Source organism: Aythya marila, assembly GCF_965140915.1.
Source record: "Aythya marila genome assembly, chromosome: 21".
Lineage (NCBI taxonomy): Eukaryota > Metazoa > Chordata > Aves > Anseriformes > Anatidae > Aythya > Aythya marila.
The window spans coordinates 3,147,481-3,168,639 of record NC_139062.1 but is presented as its reverse complement, the minus strand read 5'-3'; the positions used below and the strand labels follow the sequence as shown (position 1 = coordinate 3,168,639).

Sequence of the window (21,159 nt, the reverse complement as noted above, 5' to 3'; positions counted from 1 at the left end):
TATTGTCTTGATGATCTCAACTTCTGGTACGTTTGGCACTGTTTAGTAGCCTTCTCTTTTAGACTTTTCTTGCTGCACCTGCTATCTGTCAGTGTTCTTAAATATTCAGCATCAAAAAAAAAAAAAAAGTCATTTACTAAAGCTGCCTTCTCTGCTGAAGAGTTACTTTGGCATACTACAGGTAATTATTATGAGTTGCTTTTGTCATGTTGTTATATACCATTACAAATACTTACTCAAAATATTACTTCAAGGTGCAAAGAGACGAGCTGCAGATGAACAGCCTGGCTATCCTACTGTAGAACTGGGCAGGATCATTCAGACTCACCTCTCCCTTTTTTGGTATTTGAAGTTTCAGTTCTGGTGGAGGTAACACGCCATATGAGCTGAAACAATGATCTGCTTTAGGTGTTAATTTTGCTCCCTTCATTTTGTGCTTGAAAAGGAAACAAGTGACCTGCACAGTCATTACAAAAGCTCAAAAGATGTTTATTTTGGCACAATTTAAAAATACACAAATACATTAAATATCAGGGTTCATTAAAGCCAATTTTATATGTTATTTTGGAGGGAGACGGAAACCAAAACACATCATATATTTAAATTGACAGTGCAAATGAGTAAAAAACTGTTTAGATCACAAGTCCACTGCATCAGACAGTCAGACAGCAAAACCAAAAGCTGAAAAGTTCCTGAAACAAAAAATGGTGAAGTTTATCTGCTGCATTTAAGGAGTTTGCTGGAGGAAGGAATACAAACAGGGGAAAAGATGCTATCATTAAGGAAAGACATGACCACACAGAAGTTAGAGCATTAAACACTTGACATTGAACTCAGTTACAATATGCACTTGATGGTAAGATAGAGCTCAGACAGTACAATGACATGAATGATCCTTCAATAATTTATGTGGAGAAAGAATACTTTAGCAACTAAGCAATACAAGGATGCACGATCATTGACAGATTTGCAAGCAGAACCTCCCTGCTTTCAAAAGGTGCAGTTTCTTGGCATTGTATTATTTGCATAGTTACTCCTTTTCCTTAAAGGTTAAGAAAATATTCAGCAACTAAGTTCAAGAAAAACCTATGACCTCCAAACAATTTCTACCTGTGGAAAAATCTCAGCAGCACAAAGATAAAAAAAGACATCAAAATTACAGAGACAGAACTGCCACTTCCTGAACTGGGAACATAGGAACTCTAAGCACATTTCGTATTGAAAGCCAAGTGTCTCAACTGGCATTGTCTGCTGTCTTTAGTTTTGCCCAGTAGAACAAAAAGCTTGATAACATCATTGTGACAGAAAGGTGATCTTCGGTTTCTCCATGCAGTAATTCAGGGTTGGTTGGTATTTTATTTGTTCACCCCTTGCTTCCTTGGGGGTGGGGTGCCTCTTCATGGTTTGTTCTTTATCCCCAGTCTTTGCCCTAGCTTGTTTGATGCTACAAGAGCTCTTGTTACCTTGTACTTGCATCTCTGCCCGTACATACAACTGCACAGAAATTTATACAAGAACAGGCCTATCTAGTACAATTCATATCCCTGCCCATCCCAGTTCTGTTCCTCTGCCTTTGAATAAGCTTTCAACCTCAGATAGAAGGAACTGGATCACAAGGTTTGCACTCTCCATATGGGTATCACATCAGCTTAAGACAGTTCTGTTCACATTTTCTGAAGAGAACTGACTGTTCCAGTTCCTGACCATTATGTTCATGCCACTGGCTGATGGTGAAAAGCTTCAAAATAATTTATTTTAGGAGTACCGACCCATAACAGAGCTCCTGCTGCACCAAGACAGGCAACACAGGTAGGTGGGAATGCACAAGCTGCTTAGAAATCATTTCCCATATGGTAGCAGCAATGCTTCAACCAATTTAGCAACCTCAGGTTTTTCAGTCATTCCCCAGTCACCCACTCTCATGCCCATACTACTGTGCCCATTGTGCTGATATAAGCGTTCACATGGCAACAGATTTAACCATGCCAGGAACCAATTTGGTGAGAGAACCTAGCCAAGAAAGTTATTTTATAGCTCCTTCAATTTCCTGATCAAATGGCTACTCAGCTGGCATAAGATGGGCAAGAACAAGCACCTGAGACCGGGGGCTACTTAGGCTGGCACTTTAAACAAGGACTCTGCCATAAGGTGCTGGCCTGCAGATGTCAGGCATGTTAATGTAGGGCTTGACAAAAGAAACCCCTTATTGCATCGGGAGAAATTCACCTGGCTTCTCCAGCTCATCTTGATACTCAGTGACATGTCTAATAGCTACACAGATACCCTGCAGGACTTTTGGTTTCCCTTCGACTGCTGTGTTGAAGGAAGTAAATTAGTGGAGACGGTCTTTGCAGGACAGGCATAGCAGCCTATCAGTTGCAAAGCCATAGCAAATGTTTTTTTTAATTCTATTAGTCCTTATTTTAGCTGAAGTCATCTGAAAACCCTCCAAAGTGTGAGAATTTGTAGGAACAGGCCTATATAAACCACAGCTTTCAGAAGTATCAAGGACAACAGGATCTGGATAGCAGGTCTATAGTCACAGTTAAAAACCAGGGTCAGCTACGTCATAGGCTGAAGAAGATGCTCCAGAAGGCCTTTTTTTTTTTTTTTTTGCTTCAAAAAGATACTGCATGTTAAGTATTGTTATATTGTCCTAAAACATCAAAGCAGTGGCACTTAGTGTTAACTGTTACAAGTAGGTCCTTCAAACAGCTCCATATCCTTGAGTACTCCCAGTATTTTGTGTTGGCCTGCAGCACCGAGACATTCAGCTCTGGGGACACAGAACACATCACAACACGGGAAGAACTTGCCAAAACTGAAAGCGTACCAAAAGACAGACAGATTCTTTAAAGATTAAACATAGCATCTGTGGGAGACAAATGAAACCACAGAGCTGGAATAGTGCATTTCAAGATCACCAAAGCAGTTCACAGAACTGGATGTATCCTGCCTTCGGTATCTTTGCGTTAGTTCATTTCTCTGTTAACATTTGGCACAAACCCTTCGACACAGTAATTTGGCTTCCGTTTAGGTCAGCTGCTTGCGATATTTTCCTGGCACTTCAGTAGATTCAGTAGAGTTTCTTCTCGACACTGTGAGCAGTTATAAAGTCCTCGGTCAAGAATGAATGCTACACATTGCTGACCCTGGTTTCAGAAGAAGAGATGATAGCAGCAGATGCAGACGTCACTAGCGACCGTTCTCGTCTGACATATCGTGGCTTCCGAACTGAAAGAGTGGGCACAGAAACATCATTAGCACCTGCTGCAAAAGCATGCCTTTATCACTAATTCATACCACCACATGCCATCCAACAATTCCTGAGTGGCTAAAGTCATTCTGTGCCTTAAAAAGAAAAACAAAAAAGACAAACCTAAAAGAAACACAAACAGAAGTCCACCAAAAAGCTATTTTTTTGCTATTGGATTATGAAGATCTGGTCTAAAACAGTACATTAGAGCATGAACTTCCCAGTAATATTTATTGGTTGAAATTATGGAGACTTGGGAAGAAGACTGAGACAAGCTACTGTTTAATTTTTCAGGCAGAAATATATTTCTTACAAAGTCCCATGCTTATTAGAAGCTTACCTTCTCAAAGAGAACAAACAACCCATATGCCACAAACACAAAAAAAATGGTATATTCCAAACAGTCTGTGTCGCTTGTTTCAAGAAATTGATGTGCTTCAAATCAGTGAGCCTGAAAATGTACCAGCCTGGCATTGTGAAGAAGATTCCAATCCTGAAAATGAGTCCCAGACTGCAATACTCTTTGAAAAGTATTTTTTCATCTACTTGTAAGGCTTCTTTTCTTAGAATTGAGAAGTTGAAGATCTATTTTAAAGTAAAGTACTCCATCAGTACTGTATGCCTACATTAATTAAAGCAATAAATCCCATCAAAAAGATCTGGATATTCTTCATTTGGTTTCTGTGCTCCCAACAGAGTCCACAGTTCTAAACGAGGCCTTACAAGTAATCACTTTCACCTGCTGTAAAAAGCATATCATTCTTAGCATATTATTTTGACACAGTTTGCCTGCTTTTCAGTAATGAAACGCACAAAAGGGAAGCTAAAAGGTAAAATATTTATAGCAGCATGCCCCAGAGAACAATTCCTCACCTGAAGAAGTAGGGGGAGGTATCATGGATGCCTGCATAACAGAAGAATGATCATGTCAAAGAAAGCATCTTATTATTCAGTCTTTTATTCAAAAAAATATACAGGAAATTTTAAGGTTCCAACAATATTTACTGTTTACATAGTCTTTCTTAGAGAAAGTAACTCAACAGAATCCATATGGTGAGTATTCATCTTTCACACTTTTTCCCAGTTACCCCAAACATCTCATTTTCACTTGTTTCTCATACATCAGATTACGTAGCTCCTTAACGAATTGTTGCAACTTCACCTTAATGTTTACTTCATGTCTTACGTTTGCTTGTTCTTATCGGAAGGAGAGAATTTACTTACTGTTTCACTAGGCTGGAGAACAGATGCTGAAAGAGAAAGACAGACTAACCATCATTAATCTAGAAGGCTAGACTTGCTAGTTTTTTTAAAAAATGTATGTCTGCAACAGAATAGTTCTATTGTGACAATACTTTTTTTAAAATCAAAGACCACCAAAACAGATCAGAACATTCAGAAATCCCATTAGTATGATACATTGTCTGTAGGACTCTTTTCAAGATTTGAAATAAAGGGCTGCAAAGGTCTCCAAGAACGACTTGTTTTGCTTTTTAAGAAAGTAACCACAGCAGTATCTCTTCAATATGAAGAAGCTTCAGTAGGAATAAAAAGCACCTTGAGACAGCTAACAGAGAAAGAATGTTAAAAAGTGATTGAGCAGTGAAAGATACAGCCCTTTTCTACAAGAGGTTGCTACCTTTATGGGGCACATGGTAATAATCGCCTAGACAGAATGAAAGCTGATGCGTTAACAAGCCAGATAAATATTTCTAATGCTTCTCCTTCAAAGAAGGATGTGAATGCTTTAACCTGCTGGACCAAAGTGAACTATCAATACAAAACGAGGAAGTCAGTATCACTGAAGCCTCAGAGCTCTGCTGTCACACTTAAAAACCGAGGTAGAATCTTGTCCCAGCGAAGTTTACTTGAAGACACATGCAAAAGCAACCTAGAGGTTTCAATTTGACAGTCAGTAGGATACTGGCAGCTCCTGTAGCACCGATCAATTCAGACGTTAGGTATCTACTGTTGCATACTTCTACACGAAGCAACACCACAGTGGCATGCCACTAGGTTGCTAGGGCTAGATGCAGCATTCTTAGCCAAACAACAGAATTGATTGCTCCACCCATCTTTTTCCCCCCTTTTTTTTTTAAAAAAAGATTTCTATTGAATAGGAAAGCCTGGACTTGTCATGCAAGACATCAATGAAAATTACAGGAGGTCTGTGTTTAGCACACCTAACCAGTAAACAGCTTTCTGTTCAACAGAAGGAGCTCTAACACAGCAAATGCAGTGATGGAGGTTGTCATAGGAATGATTCAAAGAAATTGAGTAGAAGGAGTGAGATGGACACTCAAATGAGCCTCAGTTTCATTCAAAACACCAGGCAGAACGCAGACGTCACCTTCTGCAGGATTTGCTCACCAACTACCAGGAACTGAAGACCAAACAAGTGTGGAGACACTGAACCACTTCACTAAAAATGAAGCATCTGAAAAAGCCACTCTTCTGCATAAAAATCTTACTGCCCTATGGCTAAGAACACCCCAGGTGTTCTTTCCCTATCTATTCTGAAATCACTTTGGCACAAAGAATTCAGCTGTTTGCATTTTAGTTACACGGCTTCATTTCTCAGTTACATGAACTAAAGAAATGAAGAATGAATCACATTAAAAAGAGAAGAGCTCTGGGTGTCTACTTCAAAAAAAAGAAAAAGACAAAAACCCAACACATCAGGCAGTTGCCTTTCCAAGTCCCGGGAGATCCTGCATTGAGAGGGCAAACACAGATGACTGAGTAGTGCAATAACAGGGAACCTCAAACTCCACTCCCTTTCTCCTGCTGCTGACACATCTCTGGTAAATATGATACCCTTCAGTGCTACGGTTTCCTTTGCTCTAAATCAAGAAGAAACAGCTTTTTGTGAGGCTTTATACGTGTCTGACATCTTGTGTCTTGAAATGCACAAGTTGTCTGAAAATGCCCTGTAAGCAAGAAGCCTAGATATCTTTTTTAAAATCAGATACCTAGCATTCAGTGACAACTAACGTCAAGTATAGTACTCCAGCAAATCTTTGAAAGCTACAGAAACACCTAGGTTAGTGAGAGATACTGTCTAATATGCACCTAGGCATGCTTAGACTGAGAACAGACGTCCTCTGCATTGCAATGAAAACATAACGCTATTGTAAGCACATAGCAAGAAAAATGTTGCATTAGTTAACACTGTTTTAGATAAACAAGAGATGATAGTAGCTATATAGGTTAAAAACCCCTTAAACTTCACGTCAGTGCTTTAAGAAACCAAGCAAAGGTCAGAACAGTTGAGATGAAATGCACAATTACTTAGAGGTATTTTACCTTTGTTTCTTCTGTAGAAAACATTAGGAAGCTTATTGGCACGTTTGAGGTAGAAGAAAGAAGCAACAGACAGAATCAGGAATAAACTGATGAAAAATGTCCCTAAAATGAGAGAGGCTGCCACTTCTGGGCCCCCTGAAAAAAAATAGAGGAAAGACTGTTACTCACTAGAAATCTGTTCTAACAATAGAGTTTAGCAGAAGATACAGATCAGCTTCTTCACATTTACAGAAGAGGTGGTGTAGTTTTTTCTTTAAATAAAGACAGATCTCACTGAAACATCCAATGCTGATTTCATTATATGAACAATTTCCCCAGACTCATTCCAACCCCAAAAGTGTCTTAGTCTTTACTTTCCTGAAGACAGACATTTTTAATCCATTATTCTTTTTCTTTTATGTAACTTCCACAACCACTGCTGGCAGGCACTCAACACTACTATTGTTATTTTAGGGGACTTCACTTAAGGAATAAAGACAGAACTTGTCAACAGACATTACACAAGCAGTACAGTACACACAGCATTGTGTGTTCCACAAATGACTGATATAGAAACTATCCCAAAGAGGCAGACAGTAGCAAGAGGTGCTCCCCTCTACCTCTATTCCCCCCTTTCCTACCTCCAAAAATGCCTATATATTTTACTGTTGCTTTATTTAAGGTTATGATATAAAAGAGCAGGTATTTTAGGAAAAAAAAGTTGCTAATGATCTTGTTGCAGACAAACTGGAAAAACAGATCTCAGACAAGCTCTGCTTGAGAAGTCCAGTCTAAACAGCAATAAATGCTTCAAGTATATGCACATTACAGGACAAATATTTGAAAGGGATCAGCAGCACCCAAGTTTGACATGGCTGTTTAGCTTTCCTTTTTAAGAGCACTGGTTGTAAGCACCCACCCTACATGTATAATAGCAAATCATTTGGCATCACATACCATCATTGCTCACTTCAGTAGGATATCTAAAATATTCCTAACCTACATTATTTTCACCCGTGTTGAAGTATTTTTAGGAGACTAAATAGAAGTGACTGGCCAGCAATGATTAAAAAACATGAAAATCAATCTAGAGAAAGGCTAATCATTTTTTTTTTAGACACTTAACAGGTGTTACATGTTTCTTTTAGGGATTAGACAACAAATTGCCGCATAAGCTTCAAAATTCAAGTCACAGGGTTTCATAAATAACCATCTCAATCTGTACCAGAAAGCCTCTTGAAAAATCACTAGGACAGGATGAAAGAACATACAGTAAAATACAGTTACTTCAAAATTGAGCTTTAAAACTTAATAAAAGATTCTTGTTTAAAGCAAGGCAGAACAAGCAAGAATGGCTGCCACCTTTGGAATAAAACCTGTCCTACAGAAATAAGTATTTTACAACTTGTTCCAAAAGCCATGTCATGGAAGTGCTGGTATGCAGTGAATAATTATGAAGCCTGCATCTGATCATTATTTCTAGCCACTCACCTATGTTCTGCATGAAAGGAGTTACGGTGCTTATATTCATTTGGAAATTCATCCCTCTGATACCAGCTGTAATAAAAAAAAAATTTAAAGTAAAATCTGGTAAAAGCTACATACTTGTTGAAAAACTTAGTGAAAGGCTATTATATTTCTTAGTAATTATTTGAAATTGTACAAGAATCCTGACTTCTCCCATTAAAAAGCAAACATTCTTAGTATCACCTTTAAGAATTCCAAGAAAGTAAAAGGGCATCATCATACTCATCATTTGTCCAAAGAGAATAATTCATTGGTGCATTTCTCAACGGCTTAGATCAAGTTTCTTGTCTCTTGCACTAAAAAAATTTTGGAGGAGTTGAACAGATCTCACCTCTCAAAAACCACACGTACAAAACGAATCTGGCCTTCTCAATATAGATTTTTCAAGGAGCTCAAGTACTGCCTGAGCTATTTTGTTCTCTGGAAAAGTCCCTAGCAAACGCCTACAGCAAATGCCTTTTTCTGACAGCAGAGATTAAAGCATGCACAGAATTCAGTGTTCACTGTATTTATTTGATACAGGTCCTAGCTTGTAACTTTAATCATTTTGATGTTATGGACTTTATTTTAAGAGCTTACATGGGGCCTAATTATCTTTTCTTCTTTTTCCTTAAGATGTTGCATTCAATTTCACAGATGAGGTAGCCTAATATACAAGATTTCTGACTTCTTTTCTCTTCTAGATTCTGGAATGGTTCCACCAGACTGAATGGTTTCTGACAGTTGAATTCCAAAGCTTCTATAGGTTTTATATAGGTATATATTTATAGGTTCAAAGCCTCCAATGTGCATTAGGACTCTGAAAAATTAATCCTTTTCCAAAGGGAGAGGTCAGGGGGAAAACTTTGCAACACTTGATGTCTTCTTGAACAGCTTTTTTGGACAACACATGCAAGAAGAGACCTCAGTACCAAAAGACACCCATCAAAATAACGGGATAAGTGACTCACCATTTCTGCAATCAGTCAGATTGTGAGAAGATGCAACAGGAAGAGTTTCATTTTTGCACTTAATGCAGCTGCTACTCCCATCCTCGTTCCACCGTCTGTAACAACCTGCATAAGAACAAAGCGTACAGATGCTTGAAAACAACAAAAGCAGCAGAGATATTTCCTGATCTTTAGAGAGAGGTCGAAGTGACAGAAATTCCACCGGTTTAGTCTACCAGTTACAAACATCTCCAGCTCCACAAGTTCAGAGGTTTCATTTTAAAGCGTTTATTCCAGAACAGACATAACCATTTAAGGGGCAAAATGGAGAAAGTTACAAGCAAAAACAAAACTTCACAGAAGGCAATTTGAACATAGCTCCTTTCGCTGCTTCATGCTTTGAGAAAAACACTGTGTTTAACAATATGTAACTACCCTCAACAACACTAAAAAAAAAAAGCATCACTTACGTTTATTTTCAGAGGTCATACACTGTTGAAACAGAACTTAATTGTCATATACAGGAGCAAAAACTGAAGTAGGCAGGGACAAAGATGCTAAGGAAAGCACACCTGGATGAAAGAAGCTGCCGTTCCCATAATCAATCAACTGAAAAGTGCCAAACTAAAGACACGTGATGCAATCTCTCCTGTGCCTCAGTGTTCTCTAGTATTGTGCTAATTGTTTCACTTTAAGAAGAACCCAAGCCTGTTTAAACTATTCTGTGACAGATGGTGAGTGTTTTATATCAGTCACCCTACCACATAGGCTGGAAACTGGTTAAACTTTCATCTTCAGTGTCTTCCATGTTCCAGTCTCTCAATTTCTGTTTAAATGCACATATTGCTACCTCTTTGATAAGAAAAAAAGTTAGGGCACATCTTCAATAACAACTTCACTTAATAAAATAAAGCTGTGGTGGTTTCACTTGAGGCTTAGACTCAAGACATGAAGATTAGAAAGATATTCCAACTAGATCATATTACAGTCTACATTTTAGAGCAAAAAACTTACTGTGCTGGCTAAAATCCAGTTCTCTAGAGCCTTGAGCCAAACCGGTATCAATTATCCCATAAAGCAAACCATTAGTAAGGTGCTGATTTGAAAACAGCTCTGCTACTACATTTTCCTTAGAGGGAAGCGGCACATTTGATGCCCACAGTAATAAATTACATCTGACATTTAATCTAAACACAAACAGACCCAATATAAGGGCAAAGACTTTCTACGGTAATAGGAAGGAAGCACCAAGGCCCTTATCTGACACCAAAGATTTTGGTAGGTTATCAGTTTACAGTAAGACTTAAGAGAATGCATTCCTGTAACTTGGAGGCAATTGTTTATGCCATGTCTAAAATCATTTAGGAACAGAAATGAATGCAGTAATGAAGCAACAGTTAAAGCTAACAAGGCAGCAAAATTAGACAGGCTTAAAATGCTTTAACAACCTTCACAAGGAAACGACTGAACCCAGAAACGTGTCCCAGTTTTTAAATCACTAACTCTCGTTACTGTGGGCTCTGAAGCCCTTTTCCTGCTTTTACACTCCAATTTTAAACAAAGCAGTATTAAAAAAAGATCATCCTTCTGCTATTGCTGAAGAATGACAAAAAAAGTTTAAATTCCATTTAGGAAGAAAAGCCTCTACTTCAATTATACGAGGAAGAACGAGGCATTCTGTGCTAACTAGACAACATTGAAACTATTCTTACCGCTCCCTTACATACATTACAGTGGTTTTGCTCTTTATGCCCATTTTATGGACTTTTAAGTACTTCCAATAGCTCTTACATAAGCCAACTGCATGCTAAATAAAAAGAGATGAAGCATATAGCTTTATTAATAGCCACCTATGCTCCTTACCATAGGAGAATAACATTTGAGAGTCATAATCAGCATTACCTTGTACATGTAGTGGAACAGAAACTTCAACTAGTTATTTTCTTTCTTCTACGAACAAAGTAACGTGCTGGATTTTGGTCTTAACTGTGAAAAACAATCTGGAATTTAATTAAGCAATGACACACTATACCTGGACTGCACTGGTTGGTTACTGGGCAGGAACTGTTTGAGTCCAACGTATCCACACAACATTCTGCTTCTGGAACCTAAGGAAAAAAGATCACAACGTATTTCCCACAGTCCTCAACTTCTCAAAAATTATTCAACGAACATCTACAGAGAACATAGGGAACTAAGCATTTTTCCTTTGGCATTAAGCAGCATTATGAGAGAACAAGCTAGATGCACCATTAAGCTGATTTTGACACAGCAGCTGCTGCCCAAACTAACACTTCAAAAACAAATGTATGGACTACTGTTGTCCTTAGACAAAGCCTCAGAAAACTGATTTAGAAATATATTTGCTAAATTCTTCAGTGAAGCACAGTTCAGACATGGAGTTATCCTTCCCACAGCACCAGATGCCCTAGCAGATGTGCTCAGAAATCATTTTTCTGCAGACACAGTGGTTGCACACTGATGAAACAAGCCCTGAAACAGTCACTAGGACACAGGGTTGGTAGGAATCAGCAGAGCAAGAGAAATACTCATGGTGAAGTACTTCCATCATAGCTAATCAAATGAGACCACTGTACCTTCTGGTAACATATAAGAGCTGAAGATACTTCGATATTTCCCAGGTCACAATAACCCAGCAAGTTGCCCTTGTGCTGAAGATAAAGGGGACGATGATGCTAATTCCCCTTTGTTGACCAGAGACTTGCACAAATTCTCTGAGCAACTACACTAATTATGTCCCCTTCCACTTCATCTTGAAGAGTTTTACTTTTATACTGAAATCTCTTCTCACAAAACTTCTTTAGAGCATTACAAGGACTTTAAACTACAGTAGATTTACATATAGAGTAATACGCTGTATTAACGTTAGGATGCCAATACTATTAGGAAAGCAGGAGCTGAAATTTCACGTGTGACGTACTTAGAAGTGAACTCAAACGAGGGACATACTATTGGCAAAATGACTGGCAAACACACGCTTTTTATTGAACACCTATATTACAACTGATGATAACATCTACATAAGGCAAAGCAATCCAGCAGAGATGCAAAAGCTTCTTCCTTCAACATTTAACATAAAAGAGTAACTTCACATAACCTGAAGGCATGTAGAGCTTACTTCTGTTGTTTCTTTATATAAAAGCCTATTTCAAAATGATTTACAAATTACAACAAGCTGTGACAGAAGCTTAGAGATAAATGGTTGTTACAAACAAAGTGGTTCTTTTGACAGATATTACTACCATCCTGTGAAGACTTGGGTATATCCTCCCTCTGAATTTGTACAAAATAAACCACAAGACTCCTATGCCTTTAAGTTTTATAGGTACATTCCACTAAAGAATGCAGTAAGTCAAATCAGTCTTAAAAAGGATGAAGTATTCTCAGCCAGAAGTAGCAAGAACTGATCTACATTCAGCCATATAAATAGCCTAGATGTACCCAACATGGAACAGTCAGAATTATTCTGCTAATCAGCAAAATCCATCAAATCCAGCGGTGACAAAGATCAAAGCTACCAGGAGAAACAGTCGGGACAGTCAAAACTGAAATTAGAAGGCTGACTTCACACTGTTAGCACATCACGGGGAGGTAGACTAGTGCAAAGAACCAGAAGACCTATAGATTACAGTCTTAAGACCTTAAGACTTTGCTGGTCAGATTCTCCTGAAAGCAGAATTTTTATATTTGACCTTTTTCTGTGACTTGAAGCAAAATTGGCTTCAGAGCTCCTCAGTCAATTGAAAAGTTCACATTTTGGTATCCATGTTTTTAAGCATTTGTAGTAAAACTACCAAGCAGCTTGACAAGTGTTTTCTCGATCATGAGGCTGTTTTTTTTTTCCATGGTGTGAAGCGTTGCCAGTTGCATCCCTGTTAGCCTACAAGCATATGACTGGGATGAATTCAGTGCTTTAGCAGGCAATCAGCCCTCATAGCAAATTCACCCCGTGTAAACGCTTCGGTTAATGACTGCTAGTATAGTTCATTTCTGTTTAATCAGAAAGCCTCCATAAACTGCAACGTGAGGAGAAAGCAATCTGATCCTTCTGTTCGTATAGCTCCCAGCACGACAAAAACATCAAGTACCTACCGAACTTTCAGTAGATTTGCTGGCAACTTCTGCTACAAGCCTAGTTAAGAGAAGGACATATGGCACCTCCATGCCCCGGAAAGACAGAGGTCTGCACAAGAACAAGGAAAGAAATTAGAATGAATTATTAATGAGAGAAGTTAAGCTTTCCCTTTGCGAGGGAACTTTTGCCAAGACATTCCTTTTGTTTGATTGCAAAGGCCTCTAAATTAAATATGCTGGGGGGGATGACTTACCTTGGTTCAAGACACAGATTTGAGACATTCAGAGTTTTCCCTCCAGCTGCAGAAGGGCAGATTTCTGGCTATGGCAGACTGCGGTTGCTAAGGAACAAGGAGCCTTATCAGTCTGCTCCAAACTGGGCCACGCAGAGGCTGTTCCACACCCAGGATCTGAAAATCAATGTGATTGCAATAGAACAGTTACTGCCTGGCACCACCACTGATAAGCCTCCCCGCAGATACAGCCTCCTCTGGCTGCAGCATTGAACTGTGATGGATTTGTATCAGGACAGAGAGCACACGCCACTTTGAAAAGGCAACACCGCAATTAATTTTTCCCATGACAGCACAGCCATGAAGCATTAATGAAGTCTGTCTGCTAATAAGCAGTATTTCTCAACTGCCTGAACACAGACCTCCTTAATGTGGAAGAGAACACTGCTACAAGCCTTGCTCCCCCTCCGCTTTCCACCTATAACTCCACACAACCTGGAGAAGGCCCACACCTGTGAAATTGTTCTCCTAAGCTAAGGAGCGCCATGTCATGCGTGGTCTGCATTGTTCAGACACTTCCTTGAGCACTGCAGCACCTGCCCAGCCTCTGGTCAATGCACTGCTGGATACCACACCCAGTGCTCGCAGCTAGCATACCTGGCAGCTTCAGAAAGTCTTTCCTGTAATAAATAAAACAGGGGACAGGCAACTTCCTCTCTCTGGAGCGTAATAAGAGGAAAGGCAGCCTTCAGCTGTGGGGAAAAGCTCTTCAGTGAGTCATTTCACAGACTGACATTTGTCACTATTTCTGTCAAATAAAAATCCAGTGGATGAATTTCAAATTACTCTCAATTATGCATCGTAACCCTTGGCAAGCTGTTTAGCTGAAGAAGTCATTGAACAGTTCCTATGATTAATTTCCATTCAGCTTTTTTTAAAATCACTTAAAGTATAACACACAGTGCCTAAACTTCAAAATAAGATTAGCCCAGCTCAGTGGGAAAACTCCTTATTATCCTCTGCAATCAGCTAAAAGCTTCACGATCAAGGACTGAAAATCCTGAAAGCCACACTCCAGTTTTACTGTTACAAGTAACTTCTCCAGCTAATGAGGATTTGAAGAGAGCAGGAAAAGCTTGCACTGACACGATGCCTTTCGATTTAAACATCGCAAGGATGGAGATACACATATCTATCCTACAGTTAGGTTCACAAAACGCTGCCTGAAAATATATATTTTTAAAAAGCAATACCCGAAGCGACAAGATACCTCAAATGCAAACACCTGTTTTAACAAAAAAGTGAACTCATCTCAGCAGATGAAAGGAGACAACCTCTCTGGAGCGCAGCGCGCACCTCCAGAAGCCGAGAACACCTAGCTGAGAGCTTTGAAGGCAACACTTTCTTCTTGAGCACATTTCAGCAGAACAGAAGCCACTTATGACTCAGTAAATGACTGCTGATGCAGGCGCTGCACTCATCCAGTTTGACAGAGAGCTTTCCTTGTGCACGGCAATATAAGAGCACTTATATAAATGCTCTGGATAAATCTGTTTTAGCTTACATGGGTGCAACCTTAACTTGTGCATTTAACCTTTTAAAAAATGGGGTGATTTCTTTTTTTTATGCCCTTCTACTGCAGTAAAAGTTAAGTAACACAACTTGAGGGTTTTTTCAAGGCATTCCCGCAGAGTAACATTAAAACAATCTCGAGGATTTGCATACGGATGGATGGATTTTAAAAGCTTGCCTGATTACCTATCAGTTCACTACAACCCACCTTCAAAGTGAGATACCGCTTCTTGGTTGAGAAAGACATCCTCCGGGGTAAATAGTTACAGTCGGTAAAGACATTTGCTGATAAATTGTTTTGGAAGCTATGCACGGATTTTTGTCAATACCCAATTACTATTATAATATCTGTAAATACTAGAGGAACAAAGATGAAAAAGACATTTGTTTAAACAAGCATATTCTTGTTACCTAGAAAAACCATTTATTTTCAGGAGCAAGTCATGCTAAACAAGAAAGCATTTGGGAAACTAGCCACCCGATCCTCCTGTTTGTAAATTAAAATAGCTGCACAGCAAGAGTTCAATATTGGTTACACTTCCATTCTGAAAATAAATTAAGATACTAATCAACAATCCTGCTGCATTTACAGGCAGATATTTGTTCACAGCCACTACTGGTTGTAACAAACTAGAACACATGTCCTGCAGCTGTTCCAGGAGAAATAGGACATGAGATCTATTTGCTCTCAAATCAAATTTTTTACCCCGTGAGAGACAGAATATTTAAGCTTTCTATATACATTGTTTGTTGAACCAGCTTTGAATGCAGGAAAAGGAAGACAGGAGTGAACAAACTGCTTTCAAACTCCCAAACATATTAAACTCATGTTGGGTTTGCTCAATTTACATTTTAATCCAGGTCCCAGAACCACTTCTTCACATCCTGCTGGATTCGCTTTCTGCCAGGAAAAATTACAAGCCCTTAAGATAATATATAAATAACATCTGTCTGAAAGAGGGAGAATTCAGGCCATGAAGGTAACGCTAGACAGCTACTTTTTCATTTAGGGTAATGCCCGTGAAAGGTGTCAGACAGCTCTGAGCATCCATATTCTTTATTTGCAGTAATATGAAAAACACATCTAGTGTTCCTAAAGCGATTGTGCTGCACCTTGGCAAGGCTGCAAAGTGCTTCTGACTTACACAAAGAATAAATCAAGCTCAGAACTTTGAAACAAGAAAGCAACTTCAGGTAGGGATTTGTACTGTTAATTGTTCTCCCCTTGCAAAACCACCGAAATAACAACCCATTTTACTGCTTTCCAGCCACAAGTCAATCAGAACCACTTTATTGCCAACCTGAATGATGTATTTCACCGTAATTTAAACTTTAGGAAGTGAAAACCCTAGAGCCTCTAAGATGTTCAGTACACACTGAAGACTAACCATGCCTCGAATGAGACAGATGAGGTTTGAGTATTTAAATTAAGCACGAGTTTGATCGGGATCTGACACTTGCAGCAAAACAATTTGCAAGCTCTGAGAATGTTTTATGTTTGGTAGTGTTTTCTCTTTGGAGTAAGGAGGAAAAAAAAAAGATAATGTCATGCACAAACTGGAGCCCAAATTAGAACGTATTTATGCTTGAGATGCCAACAGTTATGAGAACACAGACATTTTAATTAAAACTAGTATTTCACACCAGAGCTCCACATTAGAAAGAAATCTCAAATCACTGTCAACTCGCGTCTCAAATGCCACAATACACATAAGCTAAGCATGTCAAGATTCACTAAGTAAACTCTTCCTCTCGTTGCCTTTTAAAAAATGAAAGCAATTCATGATGAATACTAAACACTCAATGACTTTTTCCTCCCACTCCTGGAATCTGAAGTCCTTCAGTGAAGCTTTAAGTCTATACCTTGGATACATACAGCTGTGCATCTATTATCTCTGTTGCACTGTCAGTATCTCTCACGTTGAGTGTTGCAGGAGCTTTGTACGAGCAAGGCAATTTTTTCAAGTACAAGGAAAAAAACAGCAGTAAAAAGATGCATTGCCTAAATTTCAGGTGGCTTTACAATTCACTTAGCAAATCAGAGTTTAAACCAGTATCACCTTCATCGCACTGCCATGGTGCTTCTTAATTCTGATGTGACCTTGAATTAGTTGTGATAAGACAGCAGAGCATTAGAAAAGTCAAAATGCAGACTCACAAAGCAGCCTAAGCTCTCACTTACCAGCTCCTTCAGAAGCATGCTCTAGAACACCGCATCTTCCTCGGGTAATGCTGCAGGCTGATGATGTGTGGCTGACTGCTAATTTCTCATTGACACTGCAAGTGTTTCACAATAAACCTGCACGGTAGAAGAACAGATGCGGGTTGCGCTTACAACAATCTTTCCTAAATTAAAGCTGAAGCAGGACTTGTTTTTCCAGCTTCCTTACCATACACCTGTGAAAAGACCTACTGTCCCTGCCCTTACATCCAAATGTTTGTATAATGCGCCAGCAACCAACAATTAAGACGACACACCTGCACAAGACAATGAAGTTACCTGCTCTGAGCTAGGCTTTGCTTCAAAAGCAGTTACATGCCTGGAACACACCTAGAGGAGACGGTAGTTAATGCCAACATGTGCTGCTCTGTCAACGCACAGTAACACCTCCTGCTGTTACAAGTCTTTAGAAGTGTGAGCAGAGGTGAACAGTGGTGTAATTTGGTTGCCCATGGTGTAATTTGGTTGCCCATGGCGTAGCCACACACTGCAGGGGATGATCTTTTGGAAACGTGAGTCATTAAGGTTGGAAAAGACCTTCAAGATCACCTGGTCCAACCGTCACGCTCCTAACCAATGTCACCCACTAAAACAGTGACCGTAAGCACCACGTCCAACCTTTCTTTAGACACCCCCAGGGATGGTGATGCCACCACCTCCCTGGGGAACCTGTCCCAAGGCCTGACTGCTCTTTCTGAGTGGGAATATCTCCTCATTTCCAACCTGAACCTCCCCAGCACTGAGGTTTGGCCTCACCACAGCAGATACAGGGGACGGTCACCTCCTCTCTGTCACAGCCAGGGCGCCGCTGCCCCCCTTGGCCACACCACCACCTCGAGGCCCCAAATTACCAGCTGCCCCCTCCAAACCAGCCCAATTAATACCTATTTCACAGCCGTATCGAGGCTTTACCCACGAAAACAAACGCCCCAAAAACCCACCCACAGCCCCAGACCGCCAGAAACACCACCCGCCGCCTTGGCTAATTAACACACACCCCAATTAACGCGGCGGGGACGAGGCGAGGCCGGGGGCAGGAGGCGCCCAGCGGCCCTCAGGGGGGCGCCCGGTGCCGGCAGCGGGCCTGAGGCCTCCCCCCTCGCCTCCTCGCCCCCCACCTGCCCGCCCCCGACCCCCAACAGCGTTGGGCAGAGCCCCCAGGGCTCCCCTCATCGCCCCCCGCCATCCCCTCACCTCAGGGGGCGACCCCCGGGAGCACCGGCGGCAGGTTCCCTTTCGTACCCCCCGCCCTCAGGCGGCGCCCTGCCCGCTCCTTCTCGCGGCGCGCTGGGAGTTGTAGTTCCTCCGCCGGCCCGCTGCGCTGTTGCCCAGCGAGCGGGCTCGCCGCGCCGAACTACAAGTCCCAGCAGGCCCCGCGCCGCGCCCTACCTGTGTCCGCCTCCCCGCAGGTAAATCCCCTCCCTCAGCCCACTCCCGCAGCGCCTCCGCCGGCGCCGCTCCCCTGGCGCGCGATGCCTCATGGGAAAGCGAGTCCTCTGCCTGGAGACGGGCAAAGGAATGGGAGGGTCCAGGCACTACAACTCCCGGCGTGCACCGCGCGGCCGCGGCCATTTTGAGGGTTGCTGGGCGACGCAGACGCCCCAGAGGGATGGGGGGGGGAGGGCTGCAGGTAGCTCAGGAGCTGAGCAGAGGCGAAAAACGTCAATTTGGGGGGAAAAGGTGTTCAAGTGAGAAGCAAGGGCTAGTCTGCTCGCCCCTTGAGCCTTATACTAAGTAGGAGTTATCGTGACAAAACGATTAAATGTTGTATTAAACACTTATCAGGACAGGAACACAAAGAGGCTGCAGCATGGCCAAACCCTGCCCCTCCACCTCACACCAGTAACCTGATGTCATCCCCTTGCATCACCCTGATAACACCCTCCTGATAAGCACTGGGCTCGCAAGGAAGCCTTGAGAAACGCAGGGCAACGCTCATTTTCCAGGATGACACCCACTGCCCACCTCAGCACGCTGCTATCATCGTCCTGCCTCACCCTGACTAATTACTGCTGAAATGTGGCAGAAAGGGCAGAGCCTCCTGGCAAAACTCAAAACTTGAAACAGCTGGCAAGATAAAAGCCGTGCTTCTGATCTAAGGCTTCCTGCAGAGAAAGTTACTGAGCTCTTGAAGAGTGAACTACAATTTGTTCTGAGTTTGACAGGACAGTACATTTTGTTACAAGGTTGAATTATAAAGCTTATAGGCGATGCCAAATGGGGACAGAAATCATTCTATCACTTTATTTTTTAATAAAAGAATCAAAAATATTTAAACTCTTTGAAAATTTGTGGACAGCATAAAAAAAATATTTTTCCATTAAGAAGCGACCTACTTGAGTGTAATAAAGAATAAAAATATTTACCAATTACATTCATATTCAGTTACAGAATATTAATATAACTGCTGAAACGTGAAAACTAAATGACACTCTACAAATTCTGTAATCTAGATAGTTTAGAAGAACCACAACTTATTGTTGTTTGTTTGTTTAAAGTAGGTACAGTGATTCAGAACAGAACCTAGAACCTCAGAGAAAGGCTGAAGTGCACTACTTGAGAATAAGGTCAAATGATAGAGCAGGAAAACTCCTCCAAGTAACTTTTGATACAACGGTTCTAGTGTTTCTCCCACAAAGTGTGAATTTATGGTATAATACAGTACATCTTGCTTGAGAGAGATGAAGAGGGGGAGACAGACAGTGGGGAGACAGACTTGTTCTCTGTTCTTCTGTGTGCAGCATCTCGTGATATATGGAGTTCAGCTTCTGATAAAGAAATACACCGAGTAGCTGAAGGGCTGAAACTGCAAACAAGTTATCATTGTTTTTACTTGTGGTTAGGCAGAACTTGCAGAGATGCATAATTTGCACATTAGCAGAACGGTTAAAAAGGTTCTCAAATGCCTTTGGATTCTGTGAGTTATTTGATGAGAAAACATAAAATAGTAGGACAAAGTATTTTGACTTAAAAGCACTTCTTCATCTCAATATCAGATTTATCCTTGTCTCTACAACAACTAAGCCTTCTGCTTTTTGTGTTGTTCACTAGTTATAAAACTTGTGATGACTTCACAGCCAGGAGAAGTATTTCTCGCTTTCTCAGCCGCATGTTGTGGTTTGCATTACTTTGTAAATATGTCACTAGGAATTTGTTTTGCAGCTTCATAATCTGCTTGCAATCCCTTCTCTCTCCAGCCTTCTATCAACGTTTCACAAAATAGGACACTTGGCTGAACAAATTGTGTGACAGTGAGATTGGATTTTTTTTTTTAATTGTTATTTTTTTGCTTAACAGATTCAATGCATGTTAGAGGCTGTGATTTAAATCTGATGAATAGTTTAGTAGTTAACACCCAAACTTACTACATTTCTCAATAACTAGAATAACGAGTTACTTCATAAAACTCGGTATCTGTACAACACATGCCTGTGCAGGGGAAGATTTGCTACTTTAAAGCTTATGGATGGTGACAGGAAAGGTAGAAATTGTGAGTTTTGAATTTAGGGTCAACAAACACTTTAATTTACAAGTCAGGAGGAAATTCTGCACACTCTGACAGGCATGGCTAGTTCTTTATTATTATTATTACTTTTCCATAATTCAGTGGGCAGCACTGCTGCGAAATAAAATTGCTGGAAAAATTGTAGATGTTGACAAAACAAATGAATACACTAAATATTTGTCTTTCTGGGTAGTCCCATAGTTATTGCCACTGCAGCAGTAAAACTAAAGTGCAGTCCTTCAAAAGTACACTCCTGCTCATGAACACAAGTTTCACCAGCACAAATGAGTAAGTAAATGGGACATAAGGTTCAGGCAGTTTTTTGCAGTGACCTTTCAATCTGAGCTTGGGGAAAAATTGGGGTATTATGGAAAGTTTCATTGTTTGTGCAAAAAAATGCAAGCTACTATGACAATTAATTACATCCAGATACATGATTCATAAAGTCTTTTCAAAGGCTGACTACTATTCCTCAATACTGCTTTTAATTCAAGAGAGTAAGAATTATTTTATTCTGTTCAGCTCTGTTTATTAAG

At 40.5% G+C, this 21,159-nt stretch overlaps 1 protein-coding gene across 1 annotated transcript; it reads right to left on the bottom strand.

Annotated features, from left to right (window-relative positions):
• Positions 1-505: 505 nt before the first annotated feature.
• On the bottom strand, positions 506-18,345 carry LOC309886380 (uncharacterized protein C1orf159). The gene is made up of 11 exons (XM_082777219.1): positions 18,313-18,345; positions 17,080-17,196; positions 13,347-13,502; positions 13,111-13,201; positions 11,030-11,105; positions 9,019-9,123; positions 8,033-8,098; positions 6,563-6,697; positions 4,481-4,506; positions 4,130-4,160; positions 506-3,234 (listed from the first exon to the last, which is right to left on the bottom strand). Exons 4-11 carry the CDS (start codon positions 13,180-13,182, stop codon positions 3,137-3,139), a joined length of 609 nt encoding a protein of 202 aa, XP_082633345.1. The 5' UTR covers positions 13,183-13,201; positions 13,347-13,502; positions 17,080-17,196; positions 18,313-18,345; the 3' UTR covers positions 506-3,136.
• Positions 18,346-21,159: the final 2,814 nt, after the last annotated feature.

Bases quoted from the DNA above. Each gene is read 5' to 3' on its own strand.
- LOC309886380 (XM_082777219.1), bottom strand. From the start codon at position 13,182: ATGGAGGTGCCATATGTCCTTCTCTTAACTAGGCTTGTAGCAGAAGTT. The intron at 11,106-13,110 runs GTAGGTACTTGA...TTTTTTCCTTAG, and splicing joins GCAAATCTACTGAAAGTTCG to GTTCCAGAAGCAGAATGTTG. The intron at 4,507-6,562 runs GTAAAATACCTC...TTTCTCTTTCAG, and splicing joins TTTCTACAGAAGAAACAAAG to CATCTGTTCTCCAGCCTAGT.